The sequence below is a fragment of the Squalius cephalus genome, assembly GCF_949319135.1.
Source record: "Squalius cephalus genome assembly, chromosome: 11".
In the NCBI taxonomy this organism is placed as follows: domain Eukaryota; kingdom Metazoa; phylum Chordata; class Actinopteri; order Cypriniformes; family Leuciscidae; genus Squalius; species Squalius cephalus.
The window spans coordinates 15,844,008-15,862,872 of NC_137132.1; the positions used below are offsets into that span (position 1 = coordinate 15,844,008).

At 36.3% G+C, this 18,865-nt stretch overlaps 1 protein-coding gene across 4 annotated transcripts in view; it reads left to right on the forward strand.

The window, feature by feature from the left end:
* arhgef12a (Rho guanine nucleotide exchange factor (GEF) 12a) overlaps window positions 1–18,865 on the forward strand; it is a 53,289-nt gene that overhangs the window by 30,080 nt on the left and 4,344 nt on the right. For all 4 annotated transcript variants that reach the window (XM_079885106.1, XM_079885105.1, XM_079885108.1 and 1 more), the window contains 20 exons: window positions 163–205; window positions 1,033–1,138; window positions 1,249–1,374; window positions 1,977–2,009; window positions 2,582–2,699; window positions 3,350–3,449; window positions 4,175–4,390; window positions 4,483–4,615; window positions 6,668–6,703; window positions 7,139–7,281; window positions 7,436–7,582; window positions 7,660–7,745; window positions 7,847–7,972; window positions 11,117–11,231; window positions 16,796–16,896; window positions 17,310–17,387; window positions 17,856–17,931; window positions 18,011–18,178; window positions 18,260–18,347; window positions 18,439–18,516. In XM_079885106.1, the coding sequence (XP_079741232.1) occupies window positions 163–205; window positions 1,033–1,138; window positions 1,249–1,374; window positions 1,977–2,009; window positions 2,582–2,699; window positions 3,350–3,449; window positions 4,175–4,390; window positions 4,483–4,615; window positions 6,668–6,703; window positions 7,139–7,281; window positions 7,436–7,582; window positions 7,660–7,745; window positions 7,847–7,972; window positions 11,117–11,231; window positions 16,796–16,896; window positions 17,310–17,387; window positions 17,856–17,931; window positions 18,011–18,178; window positions 18,260–18,347; window positions 18,439–18,516 (2,117 nt within the window). The remainder of the gene's footprint in view (window positions 1–162; window positions 206–1,032; window positions 1,139–1,248; window positions 1,375–1,976; window positions 2,010–2,581; window positions 2,700–3,349; window positions 3,450–4,174; window positions 4,391–4,482; window positions 4,616–6,667; window positions 6,704–7,138; window positions 7,282–7,435; window positions 7,583–7,659; window positions 7,746–7,846; window positions 7,973–11,116; window positions 11,232–16,795; window positions 16,897–17,309; window positions 17,388–17,855; window positions 17,932–18,010; window positions 18,179–18,259; window positions 18,348–18,438; window positions 18,517–18,865) is intronic.

Consider the following 18,865-nt stretch of genomic DNA (forward strand, 5'->3'; position numbering starts at 1 on the left):
TGGACGGCTAGTTCATTTGGAAAATTGTGCATTTTTATTCCCGGAGCTCAGCTGTTTTGTTACCTTGTTATTTTAGTGTTTGTAGTTGTTTTGCAGGCAAAAAAAAAAAAAAAAAATATTTTGTAAGAAACCCCTTTTTAATTGATTATTTTCGTTCAACAGAATTTGAAGGTCGCTGTGCCTGAATCCATCTCCACTGAGCTCGGTAAGCACAGTTAATTTTAGAAGCATCTCAATGGAAGCACAAAACTTATTCACACCCTCGCAGTGTTGTTTCAACAGTCGTGTTTCTGTGTTCATTCAACATCCAACCACATAATCATTTCTCAGCCCTCTGTGGGAAACCTGCAATTGTTTAGAAGGCACAAATCCTGTTGAACATTCATGTTAACTCTCCATGTAATTATGGATTTAGCATCTGAAGCACTTGGTCACTCTGACCATGTGTCATGTTGACATTGCTTGAAGAGACAACATGTTTAGTGACTACCCTGTCTACCCTCTGAATGGCTCAAATGAGCTGTTTTGGGACAAAATTGTTCTTGATGGGGACATTCGAGGATGTCCTCAATAGGAAAATCGATTCATAAATAATGCAAATACAGGGTTTTTTTTTTTTTTTTTACATTCTAAAAATATGACAAGTTCTCTTTTAGGGTTAGTCTAAAGCAATTATAATTAAGTTTTATATTTAAACAAAGGAATTGAAGTCTATAATTTGTCCCCATTTAGATATCTTAGTAATCTTAGTAATCCTTAAAAGACTGCAACACCTGACATTGCCTAGATTATTTGACAAGCTAAGGGTCTTCATGAGAACTATGACTCAATTAACTTGATAGATAATGCTTTGATTAAAATTGAAAAATGTAATAAGAATTCTGTGATGGTTAGGGTCTAGAAATCTTAAATCAACTTTAAAACTGTTGTGATATACTGGCATAATTTGTTACATCTCAATAAACAAAGAAAATCAACTTAAAAACAGTGAACGTGTATGATTACTTTTTATTTTTCTGTATACGTTGTCAGAGCGGCGGAGACCAGAGCTGATTCCTGAGGAATTACACAGGCAGTACATACAGACAATGCAGGAAACGCTCCTTCCTGATGTTAACAGAAACTTGGAGGACTTCAGGTCAGGAATCTAGACATTCACCATCATAGCTAACCTGCGATGTTCTCATTCAGATTGACAGTTACACAATGACAATAGCACCTACAAACCAACTGCCTTAACTCTTACAGGCAGAAGCGCAGTATGGGTTTGACCCTGGCTGATGTAGAGCTGTCTCGCCTGGACTCTGAACAGCTGGCTCTAGAGAGAGAGCGATCATGTGCTGAAAACATCCTATCCAAGATAGATGACATTCTGTGAGAATCTCACACATTCTGTTAATCACTCCACATTAGGGCTGGGTGATATATTGAATAGTAATTATATATCTCCAGTGATTTTTCTGACGATATTTAACAAGTATACTTTTTATTTGGACATTTGACTATTTTCATGATCTTTCATAGTATTGATAGGACAGCTATTAATAATGTGTTCCATTTAATCTTCAGTTGCAAAACGTTAAAATATGAATCAGCAATAACGTTTATTCATAATCATATGTTGAAATAGCAAATATTATACTTAGTCAAATTCATATTTTGTGTTCAATTATTTGCAACAAGTAGCCACATAATAAGCGGGATAATTTCGCAGTGGGGTCTTGTATCAACCCAAAGAGGTTTCTTTTGCTTAACAGTCCGCTGACTGTACCTTTTCCTATAGCCTTGCCAGGCCCCTTTTTTATAACTCCAGGCCCCCAAATTTGGGAACCACTGCTTAAGCCATTTTATTTATATATTTCAGAGCAAATACATAAATGTCAAAATATATGTAGAATATTATCCAGCCCTACTCCACATACTCAAGATTGCTTCCTCAAAGGCTGTCCTCCATCTCACACGCGTGTCTCTTTCAGGTTGACTTCACAACCCACAGAAGAGGAGAAATGGTGAGATTTTTTCACGTTTTCCTCTGGCAAACCTCATCCATAATGATAATAAAGACTTTAAGGATGAGGGTTATTTGATCGTGCGTAAAGACGTTGCGTTGGATTTGTTTGTAAATTGTCAGCCTGGGGTGCCAGCGCATTGACACAATGCAAGATGCTGCAGAACAGAGCGACTTAATGAGATTTCTGATCTTCATGCATTTCCTAGTCCTCATTTAACATAATGTAGGCAAACATATTTGAGATGCCATATGGAAACACCACAAGCCTGTATGATTTATGAATGTACAGGACATGTGTGAGAAGATAGATGGGGAACTCGTGTGCGTGTGCATGTGAGTTTTGTGACATATGGCAGAAGGCACAATAAGATAGGAGTCATGTGGAACAGAAGGAGTTGGCCACATGGAGCCAACAGCACTCAACAGGCACAACACAACCCTCAGAGACTCAAATCTAAATTAGGAATCGAAAGACTTTGATGCTCAATGCCGTGCTCTAGTTACTAAGCTTGGACAGGGAGTGAGAAAAGAGTTAAATTCAACCTTAAAACTGAGTTGTGTCTCTTCCAGCACCGCCATACAGTATGTGATCTTCATGTACATGAAGCATCTGGGAGTTCGGATGAAAGAGCAACGAAACCTGGAGTCCAAACGAGTTCGAATTAATTTTCTTCCTTCCAAACTGAGGGTATCAGCTCATTCCGTTTCCATCTGCCTCATATTTTTTCACATTTCAACCACATTAACTTTGTTCCAGAACCTAGTCAGCTGCCTTGCTATCTACATATGCAATTACCTTCTAAGGGAACATCCTGGCAGAAACTCATTCGACTGATTCGGAATGTTCTACGTACAATAGTTTGACATTAGTATAGTTTTGAGTTGGCATGTTGATCAAATAAACAGAAATAGATAGCACACACACATATTAGGTCTAAAAAATAATTGTATAATAAAATTGTACTATAAAATAAAATAAAAAATGTAAATAGAAAGTAGATTGTATTTGAAGCCAGTGAAATCACATTTTACTTTTATGCATGTAAACGATCCACACAATCCATCTATGAAAAAAAAAAAAAAAATTCTCATCTTGGATGTATTGTTTAAATTAGCTTGTTCTGTAAATGATGTATGCAATGCTGCCTTAGAAATCGACTAAAAGATGATGTCTTAAGTGTAATTAAGTTTCCTTTGTGTCCGGAGCATGCATATAGTGCCTTGAAATGCTGTCCCTCTAGGCAGTTTACTAGGTTTTGGAACAGAACAATTATCTTCTCAGTCTTTCCATGGCAAAGCCGTTACCCTGGGGTTTGTTGTTTTATCCTTCCTGAACAGAAAAGCAAAACCGAAAAGGAAGGAGAGGAGAAGCTGAAAAAGCCTCGCTTCCCCATCCGGGTTCCCCCGCGGTGGCCCAGTCGTATCGATTCATTACCGTGTAAGTCTAGCGAAAATTTCTACAACCCACAGCAATTTAAGACACTTTTTTTTTTTCTTAAGGCTTTGAACTTTTTCTGTCCATTTACTAATGGCTGGTTTGAGAAAAATACACAGATAAATTGAATTAAACTAAAATGAGAACAGAAATGTTAGGATCATATTTGTTGTGACTCTTTGTGGATATCCTTATTTCACATTCTACATTATAATGTCATAATGCTTACATTTACTTACTGCGTTTAATGCAAATGATTAAAGTTTTTAGTGTTTTATTTTTAATGTACTTACACAAAAAAGTTGAAAAACTTAAATTTTAATATCTGCCATTTCATATTTAATAGACAGTTCTTATATCTACATCTATTTCAAATAAATGCTGTTGTTTTTTTTTTACTTTAACTTAAGCTGCAGAACTGTTTTTAACTTATAATAATAAAAAAAATATATTTCTTGAGCACCATATTAGAATGATTTGCTGAAAGATCATGTGACACTGAAGACTAGAGTAATGGCTGATGAAAATTCAGCTTTGCTATCACAGGACTAAATTACATATATATATATTTATATATATGATAGTAGTGTAGTTAATATTAGGCTCTAAAGCTTGCGATTCCTGGCCATTTCTAAGCGCAGAAGACCTGTCCTCATTTTGCTTTCCATCCTCTGGGTGGTGAAAGATTCACATTGACGCTGAATCTGGTTTGGTGTGTGTTTGAGCAGCGGGGAGGGTCGGGGATAACATCAAGCAAAGGCCTCAGAAGCAGATGTCTCAGCCAGCGATGGGCGGCTCAGACCTAATAGAGGGTGGACGTCTGCGGGGCAGTCAGTCGAGTGAGGGCTCGGACCTCCTACAGAGCCCGGGGTTGATCACCTCTCCTCCCTTCAGCGCCACATACGGCTCACCGACAGATCCCTCTGGCAGGGACTCAGAGTTTAGTGAGTACAGCATTTCCATCTCATTCATTAGAGCGATCGTTCCTTTCATATTCTGGACATGCTGTCTGAGACTGCCTCTTCTGTGTCCTCAGATAGCCCGTCTGCGGTGGTTCCCCGGCTCAGTGATGGGGTGCAGTCTGGAGATGTGCTGGACAGCATCTACCCACCCTGTGACTACATCCCATACAGCATGGACCAGCTAGATGAAGACAGAGATGGAGACAGGTGCATACTTAAAAGCTATGCAGCAAACAATATTTGTTTCTTCTTCATTTGAAATTTATTTCTAACATAATCTTTAACATAGTCTCTCTACATGCAGTCATATTTACCATTTCTCAGCAAAATTTCATGGGCGAAATCCAGTAATTTTAGTAGATATCGGCCCAATTGGGAGTTTTGCGTAAAGGTGATAAAGTTCCTTAGATTTTGCTTGTTGACCAAAAGAAAGCTGCTTTGTTTAAAAGTGAACAATAAGTAAGCAGTGCTTCATGCATCACTACATTCTCTAATCTTTTTTTGTCAGAAAATTTTTATTACATTTTTTATTGGTTATCTGCTGATATTGGACATTTAATTGTGCATGCTCTTTTCCGCTATTTTAAAATTGACCAAAAATGTAACAATCACAACACACTTGTACAGCCGTCCAATCTGAGCACATTGAGCCCAATCTGAGCTTTTTGAAAGGAGAGACCAGAACTAAACAGAGCGTTACTGTCAGACTGGGAAGAGAGGTGCTGTAATAATATAAAATATGTGAAGGTTTTTTTTTTGGGTTTTTTTCCGCGAAAACCTACTCTAGTAGATCCCAACAAACTAAATCAAAACTTTGAAAAAGGGTATCATAGGACCCTTTTAAATACTAATATTTAAACTAGGGGTGTAACGGTACGTGTATTCGTACCGAACCGTTTCGGTACAGGGCTTTCGGTTCGGTGCACGTGTGTACCGAATGACTGAATGCAATTTTTTGTGTGCGGAACATAGGTACATTTTCGTGTTTCCACACGAACATATTAAGTGGCGGAAGTCTCCGCGTTCAGCGCAAATCCCGCCCTGCAGCTGATTCTAATGTTTTTTCCTATTAGACATTCTCTGGTTTTACCCGTCGTCACTGTAACAATGAAATAGACTGCAGGGCGGAAAAAAGCTTTTCCGCTTCGTGTGCGCCGCCGCACTCTCCGTTCCGTGGCGTGCGCGTGTGTGTGTGTGTGTGTGTGTGTGTGTCGACGACCCGCTGCGCTCTCTGCTCAATGTTCGAGTCCGTGTTTGCGCTGCGCGTTCTGCTCTGTCGTTAACGGCCCAAACACTCCAATCATGTACCGATCACGCACTGGAAAAGCAAAGTCCGCTCAAATAAGGTGAAATTTCTCAGTAGTAACCTAGACTTCTGTTTGCTGAGCTGGTATAGTCATGCTGGCAACAATGGTAAAATGACCTGCTCTGATCACATGCTCTGGTAATAATAGCTTTGTACTATAGCTTTGTACTATAGACTATATTTTATTTTGATAATTATTAAAAAAAGTGGAAAAAAAATCTTAAATTGATTATTTTGATTGATTATTGAAAAATAATAATACATTAATATATTTGTTTAATATTATTTTAATATAGGGCTATTTTCTGTTCCTGCACTGTAATCATAGTTATTTATTTATATTTTTCATTATATTTTATTATGTGATATTGGTTTGAGACTGAGAGTATTTTATTTAGTGGAGAACTTTGCAGCAGTATTTTATTTCTTATTCTTTTTTTATTTTATATCTATTTTATTATATTTTATTATATTTTATTAAAAAGTGTTTAAAAAAGTGTAAACAACTTGTTAAAAAAAGTTTATAGTAATAAACAACCTGCAGTTTAATGTTTGCATTTCTTTCCCTTACTGTACCGAAAATAAACCGAACCGTGACTTTAAAACCGAGGTACGTACCGAACCGTGATTTTTGTGTACCGTTACACCCCTAATTTAAACTAATACAACTGTTAATGATAATATTTTTCAAATCTTCGAGTGAATATCCATTTTTCATAATGTGTGGTCCATTATAATGTTGTGATGCTTAAATTCACTTGTAGCATTTAAAAATAATTTTAATGTTCAGTGTTTTATTTTTTATTTGACTCAATAATTTAGATGTTAATGTCAGACATGTATTGGTTATTAGCCATAACAAGCTGTATATCATAACATATTGGCCAGGATTTTAAAATCAGTGCTGTCACTTTGTGTCATTGAAGTGGGCATGTGTGTGTACTGTTTTCCAGACTCCATGATGTGGGCACACCTAAACTGAGTAGAAGGTACTAGTCACTGTCTGCTGTCACCCACTTCACTCTATACACTGTATCCTAACCAGAAGCAACCTTTGTTCCTAACTAGTCATGATGGGAACATTTTCTTCACCAACTGGATCCTATTTTGTGCTAGGTTGTGAAATCGTATTTGTCCAAAGTACTGACATAAATGTGTTTTAAACATCAAATATCTATTGATTGGCTGAGGTTATACCACATTGCACTGTATTTTCAGTTCTCAGTCTGAACAAAATTTTTCCCATAACACACCTGGTTAGAATACAGTTATCCCTCTATTTGATGGGCTTCCTGTGTGTATGCCCTCTTATTGTGCACCAACTTCACATTTAGATGAAACTAAATGTTAGTTTAGTTCACATTTAGGGAAACACACTGAGCTTAATGAGAGAGTAAATCTATGTACCATCTCCTCCCTCCCAGGTTTGAGGAGCTGCAGAGTGAGGATGATCAGGGGAGTGATGTTTACTCTGATGTAGATCCTCCAAACTGGCAGCAGCTGGTCGGGCGTGATGTTTTAGCTGGCCTGACACCCCACGAGATCAAGAGACAAGAAGTCATTAATGGTACGATCTTGTTCTTGTTTCACTACGTGAATCAGGCAGGTGCACTTTAAATCTGTAAGTGTAATATGCACAAAGTATTCTGTTAGAGTGATGTTTTGGTACAGTAGTCATTGTGCTGTTTAAGCATTTTGAAGTAACCCTCTGATGCTCTCAGAACTCTTCTACACGGAGCGAGCCCATGTACGCATGCTGAAGGTCCTAGACAGTGTTTTCTACCAGAAGCTCACCCGAGAAAACATACTGCCCCTTGCTGACATCAAAAACATATTCACCAACCTGGAGGAAATCATCCAATTGCACAGTACGTCTTCCAATACATTTTCTCCAGATAAATCACCACATGTGTCTCATCATGGCATCTGCTCTTTTAAATTTCAGTGAGGATAGCGGATCAAATGACAGCGATACGCAAGAAGAACGAGTCGTCGGTCATCGACCACATAGGAGATGAGTTGCTGTCTTGGGTAAGGCCTCGTGTTTTGCTTGTATTCTGTGGCCGTCGTAGTTGGTCTTCTCTGTGTGATAAGACTCCCACCCACAAATCCTCCTGCTTGCTGTTTTCTAGTTCAGTGGTGGAGAGGAGGAGAAGATCAAGCAAGCAGTGGGCACTTTCTGCAGTAACCAGCCCTTCGCCCTAGAGCTCATCAAATCACGGCAGAAGAAGGACCAGCGTTTCACCTCCTTCATGCAGGTGGGTCGAGACTCTATGCGGGCCGCAGGGCCACAAGAGCTGCGAATTATGCAAATGTTTGGAGCATTCCAGGCATACATCAGTGTTGTTTTATAATATTATAATATTTGTTATAATTATTAGATTTTTTTATAATTATTAATTATAATATTTCTTAACTAATTAATGTTAATATCAATTATGTAATGTATTATAACATTAATTAAAGAAAATCTTTTAGGAGGAACAAAATGCATGTAAGTATTACTTAATTATTTAACTAAATTAAACAATTAATTCATTTTTAAAATGTTAATAGATTGTCAGCTATATGAATTTTACAACAAATAGCAAATATCATTATATAATATGAATGAATTAATGTTACATTTTTATTATATAATATTATAATGTATAATATTATAAATTATATTAATATGATGAATTTTTTTCTTTTGAGAATGCATTAATGCATTAACTGAATTGACAGCCCTACTAATTTTAAACAAATAGCAGGTTCACTCGTTTGATGCAGCGTTACAGCAGAAGAGATGCTTTATCTATATATCTCATCTCTGAATTGTTAATAGTATCAGCTTTGTCTGACTGCCTAACATGAGTGATAACGGAAGACAAAAGACATTCTGTTTAATTGGAGCCACATTTGTAAGGATATACTGTAGGATTTGGCTATCTTGAAGATAAGAGGTCGTAGGCCAATGTAGTTGTTCAGAGTCTCTCTCGAGTGTTGAAAGCTTGTGATTTTCTCTGCACTGTTTTCATCATGTGGCAGAAATGGATGCAGGGAACACAAAGAGTAAGACTTGAGATTTAACAAGCTTTCCACATATATTGCGTTTCATGAAATCAAGGGCACTAATCTCTCCATTGAGAAAACTAGAGTGTAAGCATTAAAACAAAGGTGTAATAAAAATGTCATATCTGTTGTTATGCTCTTTGTGCTTTGGAGATGTATATTCGAGAAAATACAGCATTTTCACGTTTTAATGAAGCAGTTCACCCAAAATTGTCATTGTATACTCAACATGTTTTTTCAAGTCCATTTGACTGATTTTCTTCTGTGGAACAGAAAAGGAGATAGTTTAGAGAATGTCAATGTTCATGCTGCTTTTTTTCATGCAATGAAAATGAATGGTAACCAATGAGAGCAACGGTGTGGGGGAATATTTTCAGTGAATATATACAATTAGTTTATATACGATCATTGTATTTATTAATATTTGGAATTTGCTCATTTTTATATTTCCAGGTTTTTAATTTAGTTTCAGTAATTTTGAGATGTGCTTTTGTCATTTTTATTAGTTTATTTGTATGTTTCTATTTAGCTTTCATTTATTTTTATTGCTGTACTCTATTAGTAATTTTAGTATTTAAAATGGTCACACTTTAGATTAAGATCCAATTCTCACTGCTAACTATTAACTACAACTTTTGCCTCAAACTCAATTAATTCCCTTATCAATAGTTAGTTAGGTGGTTGTTAAGTTTAGCTATTAGGTAGTATTAAGGGATGTAGAAAATGGTCATGAAGAATAAGGCATTAATATGTGTTTTATAAGTACTAACATGCATATCCTAGTAGTATGCATTCTAATAAGCAACAAGTTAACAGTGACAATTGAACCCTAGACTAAAGTGTTACCTTTAAAATTAAAAAAAATTTCAGTTAGTTACCAATGCAACATTTCTAAAGCCACCGATATACTCACTCGCATTTTTTTATAAAGCATAAGAAAAGCGTCTGATCATAGCAATGTGGATATGTTTGCACATGCTCTGCAATTCAGCAGTCCAGTGAAGTCATGTCACTTTTATTTTTATATATATATATATATATATATATATATATATATATATATATATATTAGGGCTGTCAAACGATTAATCGCGATTAATCGCATCCAAAATAAAAGTTTGTGTTTACATAATATATGTGTGTGTATGGAGTATAATTATTTTCTATATATAAATACACACACATGCATATATATTTAAGAAAAATGTGTTATTTATATATAAAATATTTATATATAATATAAATATATATACACAGTATATACATGCAAATATTTCTTAAATATATACATGCATGTGTGTGTATTTATATATAGAAAATAATTATACACCGTACACACACATATATTATGTAAAAACAAACTTTTATTTTGGATGCGATTAATCGGTTGACAGCCCTAATATATATATATATATATATATATATATATATATATATATACATACATACATACACAGCACTTTATACAATAGAATGCTTAAAATCAAGCAGCTTTACTGTATTAAACATGAAAAACAGTGTCAGTGTCTCGTTTCATCAGAAGTACAACTTTATTTTCTACTATAAAGCAGCTCTCCAGTGTGTTCTGTACAACTCCTACTTATAACATGATTGCCACAGATTAATGGTTGTACAAAGGTGTTTAACAATCGAAGCAAACTTTTCCAGAAAGCTGTTTCGAGCTCCCAAAGCGAACTCCAAACGAATTTCGTTTTGACTTGATTTTGTTTGAAATTACACCGCATCAATTTCGCTTCAAGTATATCAGGGCCTTAAGTTTTGTTTAAATTTGAATTTTTCATCTAATATTTATATATTGTTCTACTTCAGCTTTATTTTAATTAAAACTTATTTTAATAGCCTTAGTGGAAACTATGTTTTATAGCCTTGGTTAACTATAACAACACTGGTACAGAAAACAGCATCATTAATATTTTGCCTAGCGTCTCCTCTTGTCATCTACAGAAGAAAGTAAGTTAATACAGGTTTGAAACAACATCAGATTGAATAAATGATGACAGTATATTCATTTTTGATTAAACTATGCCTCTGATGGACGACATGAAGATGTTTGTGAGTGAGGAGACGGTATATTTACACATTTCCGAGATGTTTTTGTGCTCAACATAAAAATCAGTGATTCAAGTTATATACCTTGCTGACAGATCACTGGTGTTGTGACTTGCAGAGGATTACTTGGGTAAAATCCACACTGAAGTGTATTATTCATGATGTTGGAGACTCTTGATAACAAGGAGATATGCAAAAGATTAGGGAGGATTTTGTTGTGGATTTGCATGTACTGTTGTCCTCAATTTCTTGTTTGATTGTCTCTGCACCATTTGCAGGAGGCTGAAAGCAATCGCCTGTGTCGACGACTACAGTTAAAGGACATCATTCCTGCAGAGATGCAGAGGTTCACCAAGTACCCCTTACTGATGGACAACATTGCCAAGTACACAGGTATCCTCTTCCTTCATTAACCACCGTCTCTAATAGTCTATTTGATATAAATGAAAGTAAAATTAACACTTATTTTACACGATACTTAATCGAAAAAATATTTTAAAACAAAATTAACAAAGCTGTTTGATTGATCAGCCTGGATAGTATATCACTCATCTCAATGGCTATGTTTGAGATTGACATTCATGTTTATTAACAAGAATGCCTCCTGTGCACTTAACAGGCGTTTTCTCTCGTTCTTCATTTTCCATAACCCATGAGCAGTTGTCAGTCCTAACAGCAGTTATTCACAGAAATAAATTATTCTTGATGCTTTCACCTCATGTCGTAGGCATGTCAGTGATGTGACAGGATCAACCAAACCCACTCAAAATTCATTTGAGTCCTTAAAATTTTAAGGAAGTCGCTTCAGTCATTAAATGCAGTTGACCATCTCAAGACAGCCATTATCAACATCGATGATTGTAAGAAATGCAAAAATCAGCATATTAGAATGATTTCTGAAGGATCATGTGACACTGAAGACTGGAGTGATGCCTGCTGAAAATGCAGCATTGAAGTGTGCTCTATTTTTTTTTATTAATTATGAAACATTAATTATGAATACATATTTGCTGTAAGGAAGCATATATATTTTATTTTTGTTAAAACTATATACAGTCTTCCTTTTCACAATCTCCTTTAAGAGCTCTTCTTTTTGTTAAGAGTTTTCAAAAAATAAAAGAGATATATGATAATCCAATTATAGTAAATACTCTGAAAGCATGGAGATCAGCATGTAGGCTTGAAGGTAGATCTAAATTGACTTCTTTCTTTACCCCAATATTAAACCATCCTGATTTCACTCCAGGAATTTTGGATGATGGTTTTAAACGATGGTGTTGTTTGGGACTTAGTAAGCTTGGGGATATTTTTTCAGACAATAAATTAATGTCATTTGAGGAGTTAACTCAGAAGTATCATTTGTCCAAATTAGATTTTTTTCGTTTCCTCCAATTGAGACATTATATTACTAATAACACAACACTTGTTAAAAATTGTGAAATTTCTTCTATTGAAAGGTTATTATTTTTATCATCAGGGAAAATGCCTCTGGGTAGGATTTATCGTTCAGTGTGCTCAATCTCTTCTGCTGATACACAGAGTATTAAAACTAAATGGGAAGGAGAGTTAGCTACTGACATTGACGATGAAACATGGGAAGCCATTTGGTCTAATGCTAAAAAAATATCTGTTTGTACACGAATGAGAGAAATACAATTAAAAATCATTCATAGATTCCATATTTCCCCTAACCGCAGGCATTTCTTCAACTCCTCTTTATCGCCTATGTGTTTAAAATGTAAAATTGAAAGAGGTACCTTAACACATTGTGGTCATGTAACAGACTGCAAATGTATTGGGATGGAAAAGATGAGATGGAAAAGATGTTTAATATTCAGCTAGATTATGACCCAGTCTCACTGTTGTTGGGTATACCTAATAGATGCATTACTTCGTCTGCTAATAAGAAATTGTATAATATTCTATCCTTTGCTGCCAGGAAAAATATTTTACTTAATTGGATCAGTGATAAATCTCCATCCCTTAAAGGATGGCACAAGATCATTTTTGAGTTGATTCCCCTGGAGCGCCTTACTTATGTGTTACATGGAAAAACAGGCCAGTTTTACAAAGTCTGGACCCCGTATCTGGACGCTTTGGAACCTTGTCTTCGCCCTATTATATTACAAGGAACAATGTAACTGTGTAACTTTCTGGAAAGAAATTTAACCTTATTTTTTTGTCATCCTCTTCATCTTTTGGAAATGTTATTTTATACATGTTATACATTATATAATGTTGTTGCTATTTTTCTTTTCACAAATCTGCCATATTATAGTATGGTCCTGTTTTATATAAAAATCTGAGTGGTTTTTTTATGTGTATGATGTCTTGTTATATTTGTATATTAAGAAAAATTCAATAAATATAATTATAAAAAAAAAATAATAATAATAAACTGCATGTCTACAGCAACAAAAAATAAAAAAAACTATATACAGATTAGAGCTGCACAATTATGGATACATTGAGAGTCACAATTTTTTTTTTTTTCAAATAGAGATCATGATTCTGAATAGACAACAAAACAAAATAAGGTTTGAATGAATGCTTCATAAATGCAGTATTTCACTTGTTTCATTACTGAGTGAATCGTTTTTGAACGAGTCTCTTGAATGAATGATTCAATGACATACATTTTTTTTAAGAAAAATCGATACAATCGTAAGTTACTTTCAATAGGTGATTTGCTCTATTCGGATCACTACCATAGACATACAGTACTATCAGTGTTTATACCCGAACTATAAACTTTTATCTCTTTTGTAATCATTTGAATACTTGTAACACAGAAATAATGATACTGTGTGTCGTTGAAAAGGGAGTTTGTGAAGCTGTTTCATACCTAAACATGACAACTGCTCTCTCTGGGTCAGCGGCAGCACGAACACACATCTGAATGTTCTGGTATGATTTTGTCAAAGGATAAAAGTCACAGGCGAATCTTTGTCATAAAGGAATAAGATTGCGTGGGTGTTTGAATGGAGATTGTGATCTTTTAATGATTAATCGTGCAGCTCTAATGCAGATTTTTATTTTTTTTTCTTACGATACATTGTCATTTTCTACGGTCTTTTTTAATTTACATAAAAAATTTCCGCAAGTCAAGTCACCTTCATTTATATAGCGCTTTTAACAATATAGATTGTTTCAAAGCAGCTTTACAGTGATAGTAGGAAATTAAAGTAACAGAGATTGTTTTGGCTTTACAACAGCTCTAGAGTAAAGTTATTGTACAACTAAAGTTAGTTTTGATCGATTCACTTTTGTGCAAAGATCATTAGTTATTAACTTATGGGCCGTTAACACGACACCGTTCTTACAGAAAACCCTTAACACGCTCCGGCCCGCTCATTCGCACAACAGTGCCTGGTGGCTCGAGAACGCAAGCCTTGAAATAGGTTCCAAGGTGCAAGCCTTGAAGGAAATATATATATATATATACACATACACACACACACACACACACACACACACACACACACACACACACACACAATAAGTTAGGGATATTGTTATCTACATGAGGGCTATTCCTATTTGGTCTGAATTTTAATGAAATAAGTAAAAGTATCCTTTGATATTACTAATAATGAATGAGAAGAAACACCATTTTCATTAGTGTAATATTTATTACCCCATAAATGTAGACAATAACAAGGGTAGTCCCAAATAACAAAAATTGACAATGTCAGTAGCGGGTGTTTCCACCATTTGCCGCAATGACAGCTTGACAGCGACGTCTCATGCTCCTCACTAGCCTCATGATGTTGTCCTGACGACCAACACTGACGACCATCATTTCTGTGCAAGGTGACCCGACACTCGTCACTGTTGCTGGAGAAGGCGAGGTGAGCGATACGCCGAGGTCAACATGGTCCCCAGGGTTAGCTTTGGTGGAGGAGGTGTAACAGTCTGGGCAGGCATCACCAGTCAGCGCAAAACTGATTTAGTTATTGTAGATGGCTCAGTCACTGCACGTTCTTACCTCAGAGACATCATAGAACCCATCATCATCCCCCAATTCCGCCAGCACACCCCCAACTTTCTGTTCATGGATGATAATGCTCCACCACATCGTGCCAGAATTGTCACAGCTCGACTTCAGGAAGTATGGCCAGCAATGTCCCCTGACCTGATCCCCATAGAGCACGTTTGGGACCAGCTGAAGCAGAGACTGGATGATCGTACCCCACCCCCACGTGACCTGGCAGAACTGCGTGCAGCACTTGTGGAAGAGTGGAACGCATTGCCTCAGGACAACATCATGAGGCTAGTGAGGAGCATGAGACGTCGCTGTCAAGCTGTCATTGCGGCAAATGGTGGAAACACCCGTTACTGACATTGTCAATTTTTGTTATTTGGGGCTACCCTTGTTATTGTCTACATTTTTGGGGTAATAAATATTACACTAATGAAAATGGTGTTTCTTCTCATTCATTATTAGTAATATCAAAGGATACTTTTACTTATTTCATTAAAATTCAGACCAAATAGGAATAGCACTCATGTAAATAACAATATCCCTAACTTATTGTGAGTATTGTGTGTATGTGTGTGTATATATATATATATATATATATATATATATATATATACAGGTGCTGGTCATATAATTAGAATATCATCAAAAAGTTAATTTATTTCAAGAATTCAACTTAACAGGTGAAACTAATATATTTTATAGACTCATTACATGCAAAGTGAGATATTTCAAGCCTTTATTTGTTATAATTTTGATGATTATGGCTTACAGCTTATGACACTCACAAAATCAAAATCTCAGAAAATTAGAATATTACATGAAATCACACAGTAATTACAGAGTAATACCATGGTCATTGAACCAGGTTTTGGTTCTTTTGGCAGTGTGGGCAGGTGCAAATCCTGCTGGAAAATGAAGGAAGCATGAAGTGCTCTGAAAATGTCCTGGTAGACGGCTGCGTTGACTCTGGATTTAATAAAGCACAGTGGACCAAAGTCCTCTTTTCTGATGAGAGCAAATTTTGCATCTCATTTGGAAACCAAGGTCCCAGAGTCTGGAGGAAGAATGGAGAGGCACACAATCCAAGATGCTTGAAGTCCAGTGTGAAGTTTCCACAGTCTGTGTTGGTTTGGGGAGCCATGTCATCGGCTGGTGTTGGTCCACTGTGCTGTCCACTCAACGCAGCCGTCTACCTGGACATTTCCAGAGCACTTCATGCTTCCTTCAGCAGACAAGCTTTATGGAGATGCTGACTTCATTTTCCAGCAGGATTTGCACCTGCCCACACTGCCAAAATAACCAAAACCTGGTTCAATGACCATGGTATCACTGTGTAATTACTGTGTGATTTCATGTAATATTCTAATTTTCTGGGATTTTGATTTCGTGGGTTTCATAAGCTGTAAGCCATAATCATCCAAATTATAACAAATAAAGGCTTGAAATATCTCACTTTGCATGTAATGAGTCTATACAATATATTAGTTTCACCTGTTAAGTTGAATTCTTGAAATAAATCAACTTTTTGATGATATTCTAATTTTATGACCAGCACCTGTATATATATATATAATATATTTCCCATCACCCCACAGACCCCATCACCACCTTGCGGTCCCTACACAACTGCGTTTTGGACGCAAAACATTAGTAAATTTGAGCTATGCCAGCTCTTAAATCCCTATTATTATTCCAGGAGGAAATAGACTTTCAAATTGTCTCTCACATTATTTGGCAGACGCGTTAAATTGTGGCTCTTGGCATTGTCAGAGGCAGGCAATACATGTAAAGTATAACTAGCAATTAAGGAGGGGATGATTCTCCTTATATTCATCTGAGCTTGGCAATAGTCTCAGTGGTGGGCACTAGAGGAAATAGAGGGCACTTGGCTGGCCAGGATGTTCTTAAAGAATTGATTAGTCTCTTCTTGAAATGTGTGTGCATGTACGTTATGTATCTTTCTTACCGACAGATGAGTCAGAGGAGAAAGTCAAAGTGAGACGAGCAGCCGAATGCTGTCGACAGATTCTCAACCACGTCAACCAGTCTGTGAAGGAGTCCGAGAATAAACAGGTAAGCAGTTCGATCGAGCTACCTCTCTCTCAGCAGACAGCCCATAGGAAGGCAGATTTTATAGCCTGAGGTCCGCTCAGAGGAAGGACTGGAAAACCAAAACTTAATGAATGTCAATACTCATCTATAGGTTGAATGCATCAGAGTCCTCTTACATCAGCCCTGAAACTGCTCTTAGAGTAGAAACAGGGATCTAACTTTCTGTATACTGTTGGAGATTATTAATAAGGAAATTCATTAAAAAGAATCCCAGCTTGGAAAATCTAATCTTTTCCAACGTCTACAGTGTATTTCTAAAAGATTGCAATTCTCAAGTTTTTTTTTTTTGGGGTTTAAAATCAGCATCATAAAAGGTCAGCCAATGTTAATTGATTCTGCAGCATAAATAAATATATATTGCTTATGTCCCACAGAGACTGGAAGACTACCAGAGACGGCTTGACCTCTCTTCCCTCAAGCAGAGCGAGAACCCCATGATCTCTGAGTTTAAGGTAAGTACTAATCATACAAATTATTCTAGGATCATTCCTGGAGAACTGTATTTGAGGAAGAGAGAATAGTAAGTTATTCCACCTGTTTTAGTTGTCATGCAACTTGAGGAGCCCATTCATATATAGTTTGAATTCATCACTGTAACAACTTAATTTACTACTACTATTATAGTGTTTAATAATACTTTGAATTGGCATTTATTTTTGTATTTTCAGTTTTCATTCTAATTTTCATTCCAGTTCACTATGTAGTAACTAATCTAGACATTTACTATCCTGTCTGAAAATATGAATCCAGTTTTAAAATGTCAATGTAATCAATCAATCAGTCAGTCCACATAAGGATCAGATTTTTAAAGCAAATCTAAATGGGGTGTTCAAACCCTAAATGGGTGTGAACAAAACTATTAAGTCCTTTCTAGTAACAACTGGGATTTTAAGGATGCAAGGTCATTTATTGTCACACAGAACCTGGATCTCACTAAACGAAAGATGGTCCATGAGGGTCCTCTGTCCTGGAAGATTAACAAAGACAAAACTATTGGTAAGCCACTGCTCTTAAACGTCCCAAGAGCTGGTTTCTGATGATTGTATAATAACACTGCTGTCTGTTTTTGTGTCAGAGCTATATACTTTACTCCTGGAAGACATCCTGGTGCTTTTGCAGAAGCAGGACGAGCGTCTTATTCTCAGGTGTCACAGTAAGAACCTCGCAGGAACGGCTGACACGAAACATATATTCAGTCCCATCATCAAGCTCTGCACTGTGCTGGTGCGCTCGGTGGCGACAGGTGAGCGTCTGCATTCTCATTCTTCAAACATGTATATTTGAAGAATTAATCCTTATAGGTTTCCTTTATTTCCCCAAACAGATAACAGATCATTTTTTGTGATCTCCATGTCCAAAAATGGAGCTCAAATCTATGAGCTGATGGCCCAAACAGTGTCCGAGCAGAAAATGTAAGTTGTGGCCACTTCTTTCCTTCTGATGTTTCTGAAAGCCATGACTCTCGTTTATAGAGATGAGTTTATTCTCTGTCTTTTATATCAGGTGGCAAGAGCAGATCGCTCAGAGGGCAGAAGTTATGAACGCCAAACCCCACAGTGTCATTCCTTTGCCTCAGCACGAGTGAGTCCCTCACTACTTTCTACTGATCTCTGCTTAGTTAACATTATTGGACTAGTGCTGATAGGCGATGATATCGTGAATCAACGATAGCAAGAGATACCGTCAAAAGCATCAGCTTTCTGCGATATCAAGAGGATTTGGTATTTCCAATTATTGTATTCATTATTATTATTATCAAATATTTAAATTATTTTGCCCCTGCATTGAAAGTGCACTTCAAAATCTTGGCAGAAGAATTATGTGATCCGGATATTTTTTTGCCTACTGTTTAATGAATACTATGAATTGGAGCATAATGTTTTCATGTTCTGTTTTAGCACTCCTAGTATATAGCAAACTTTCTTGGGTT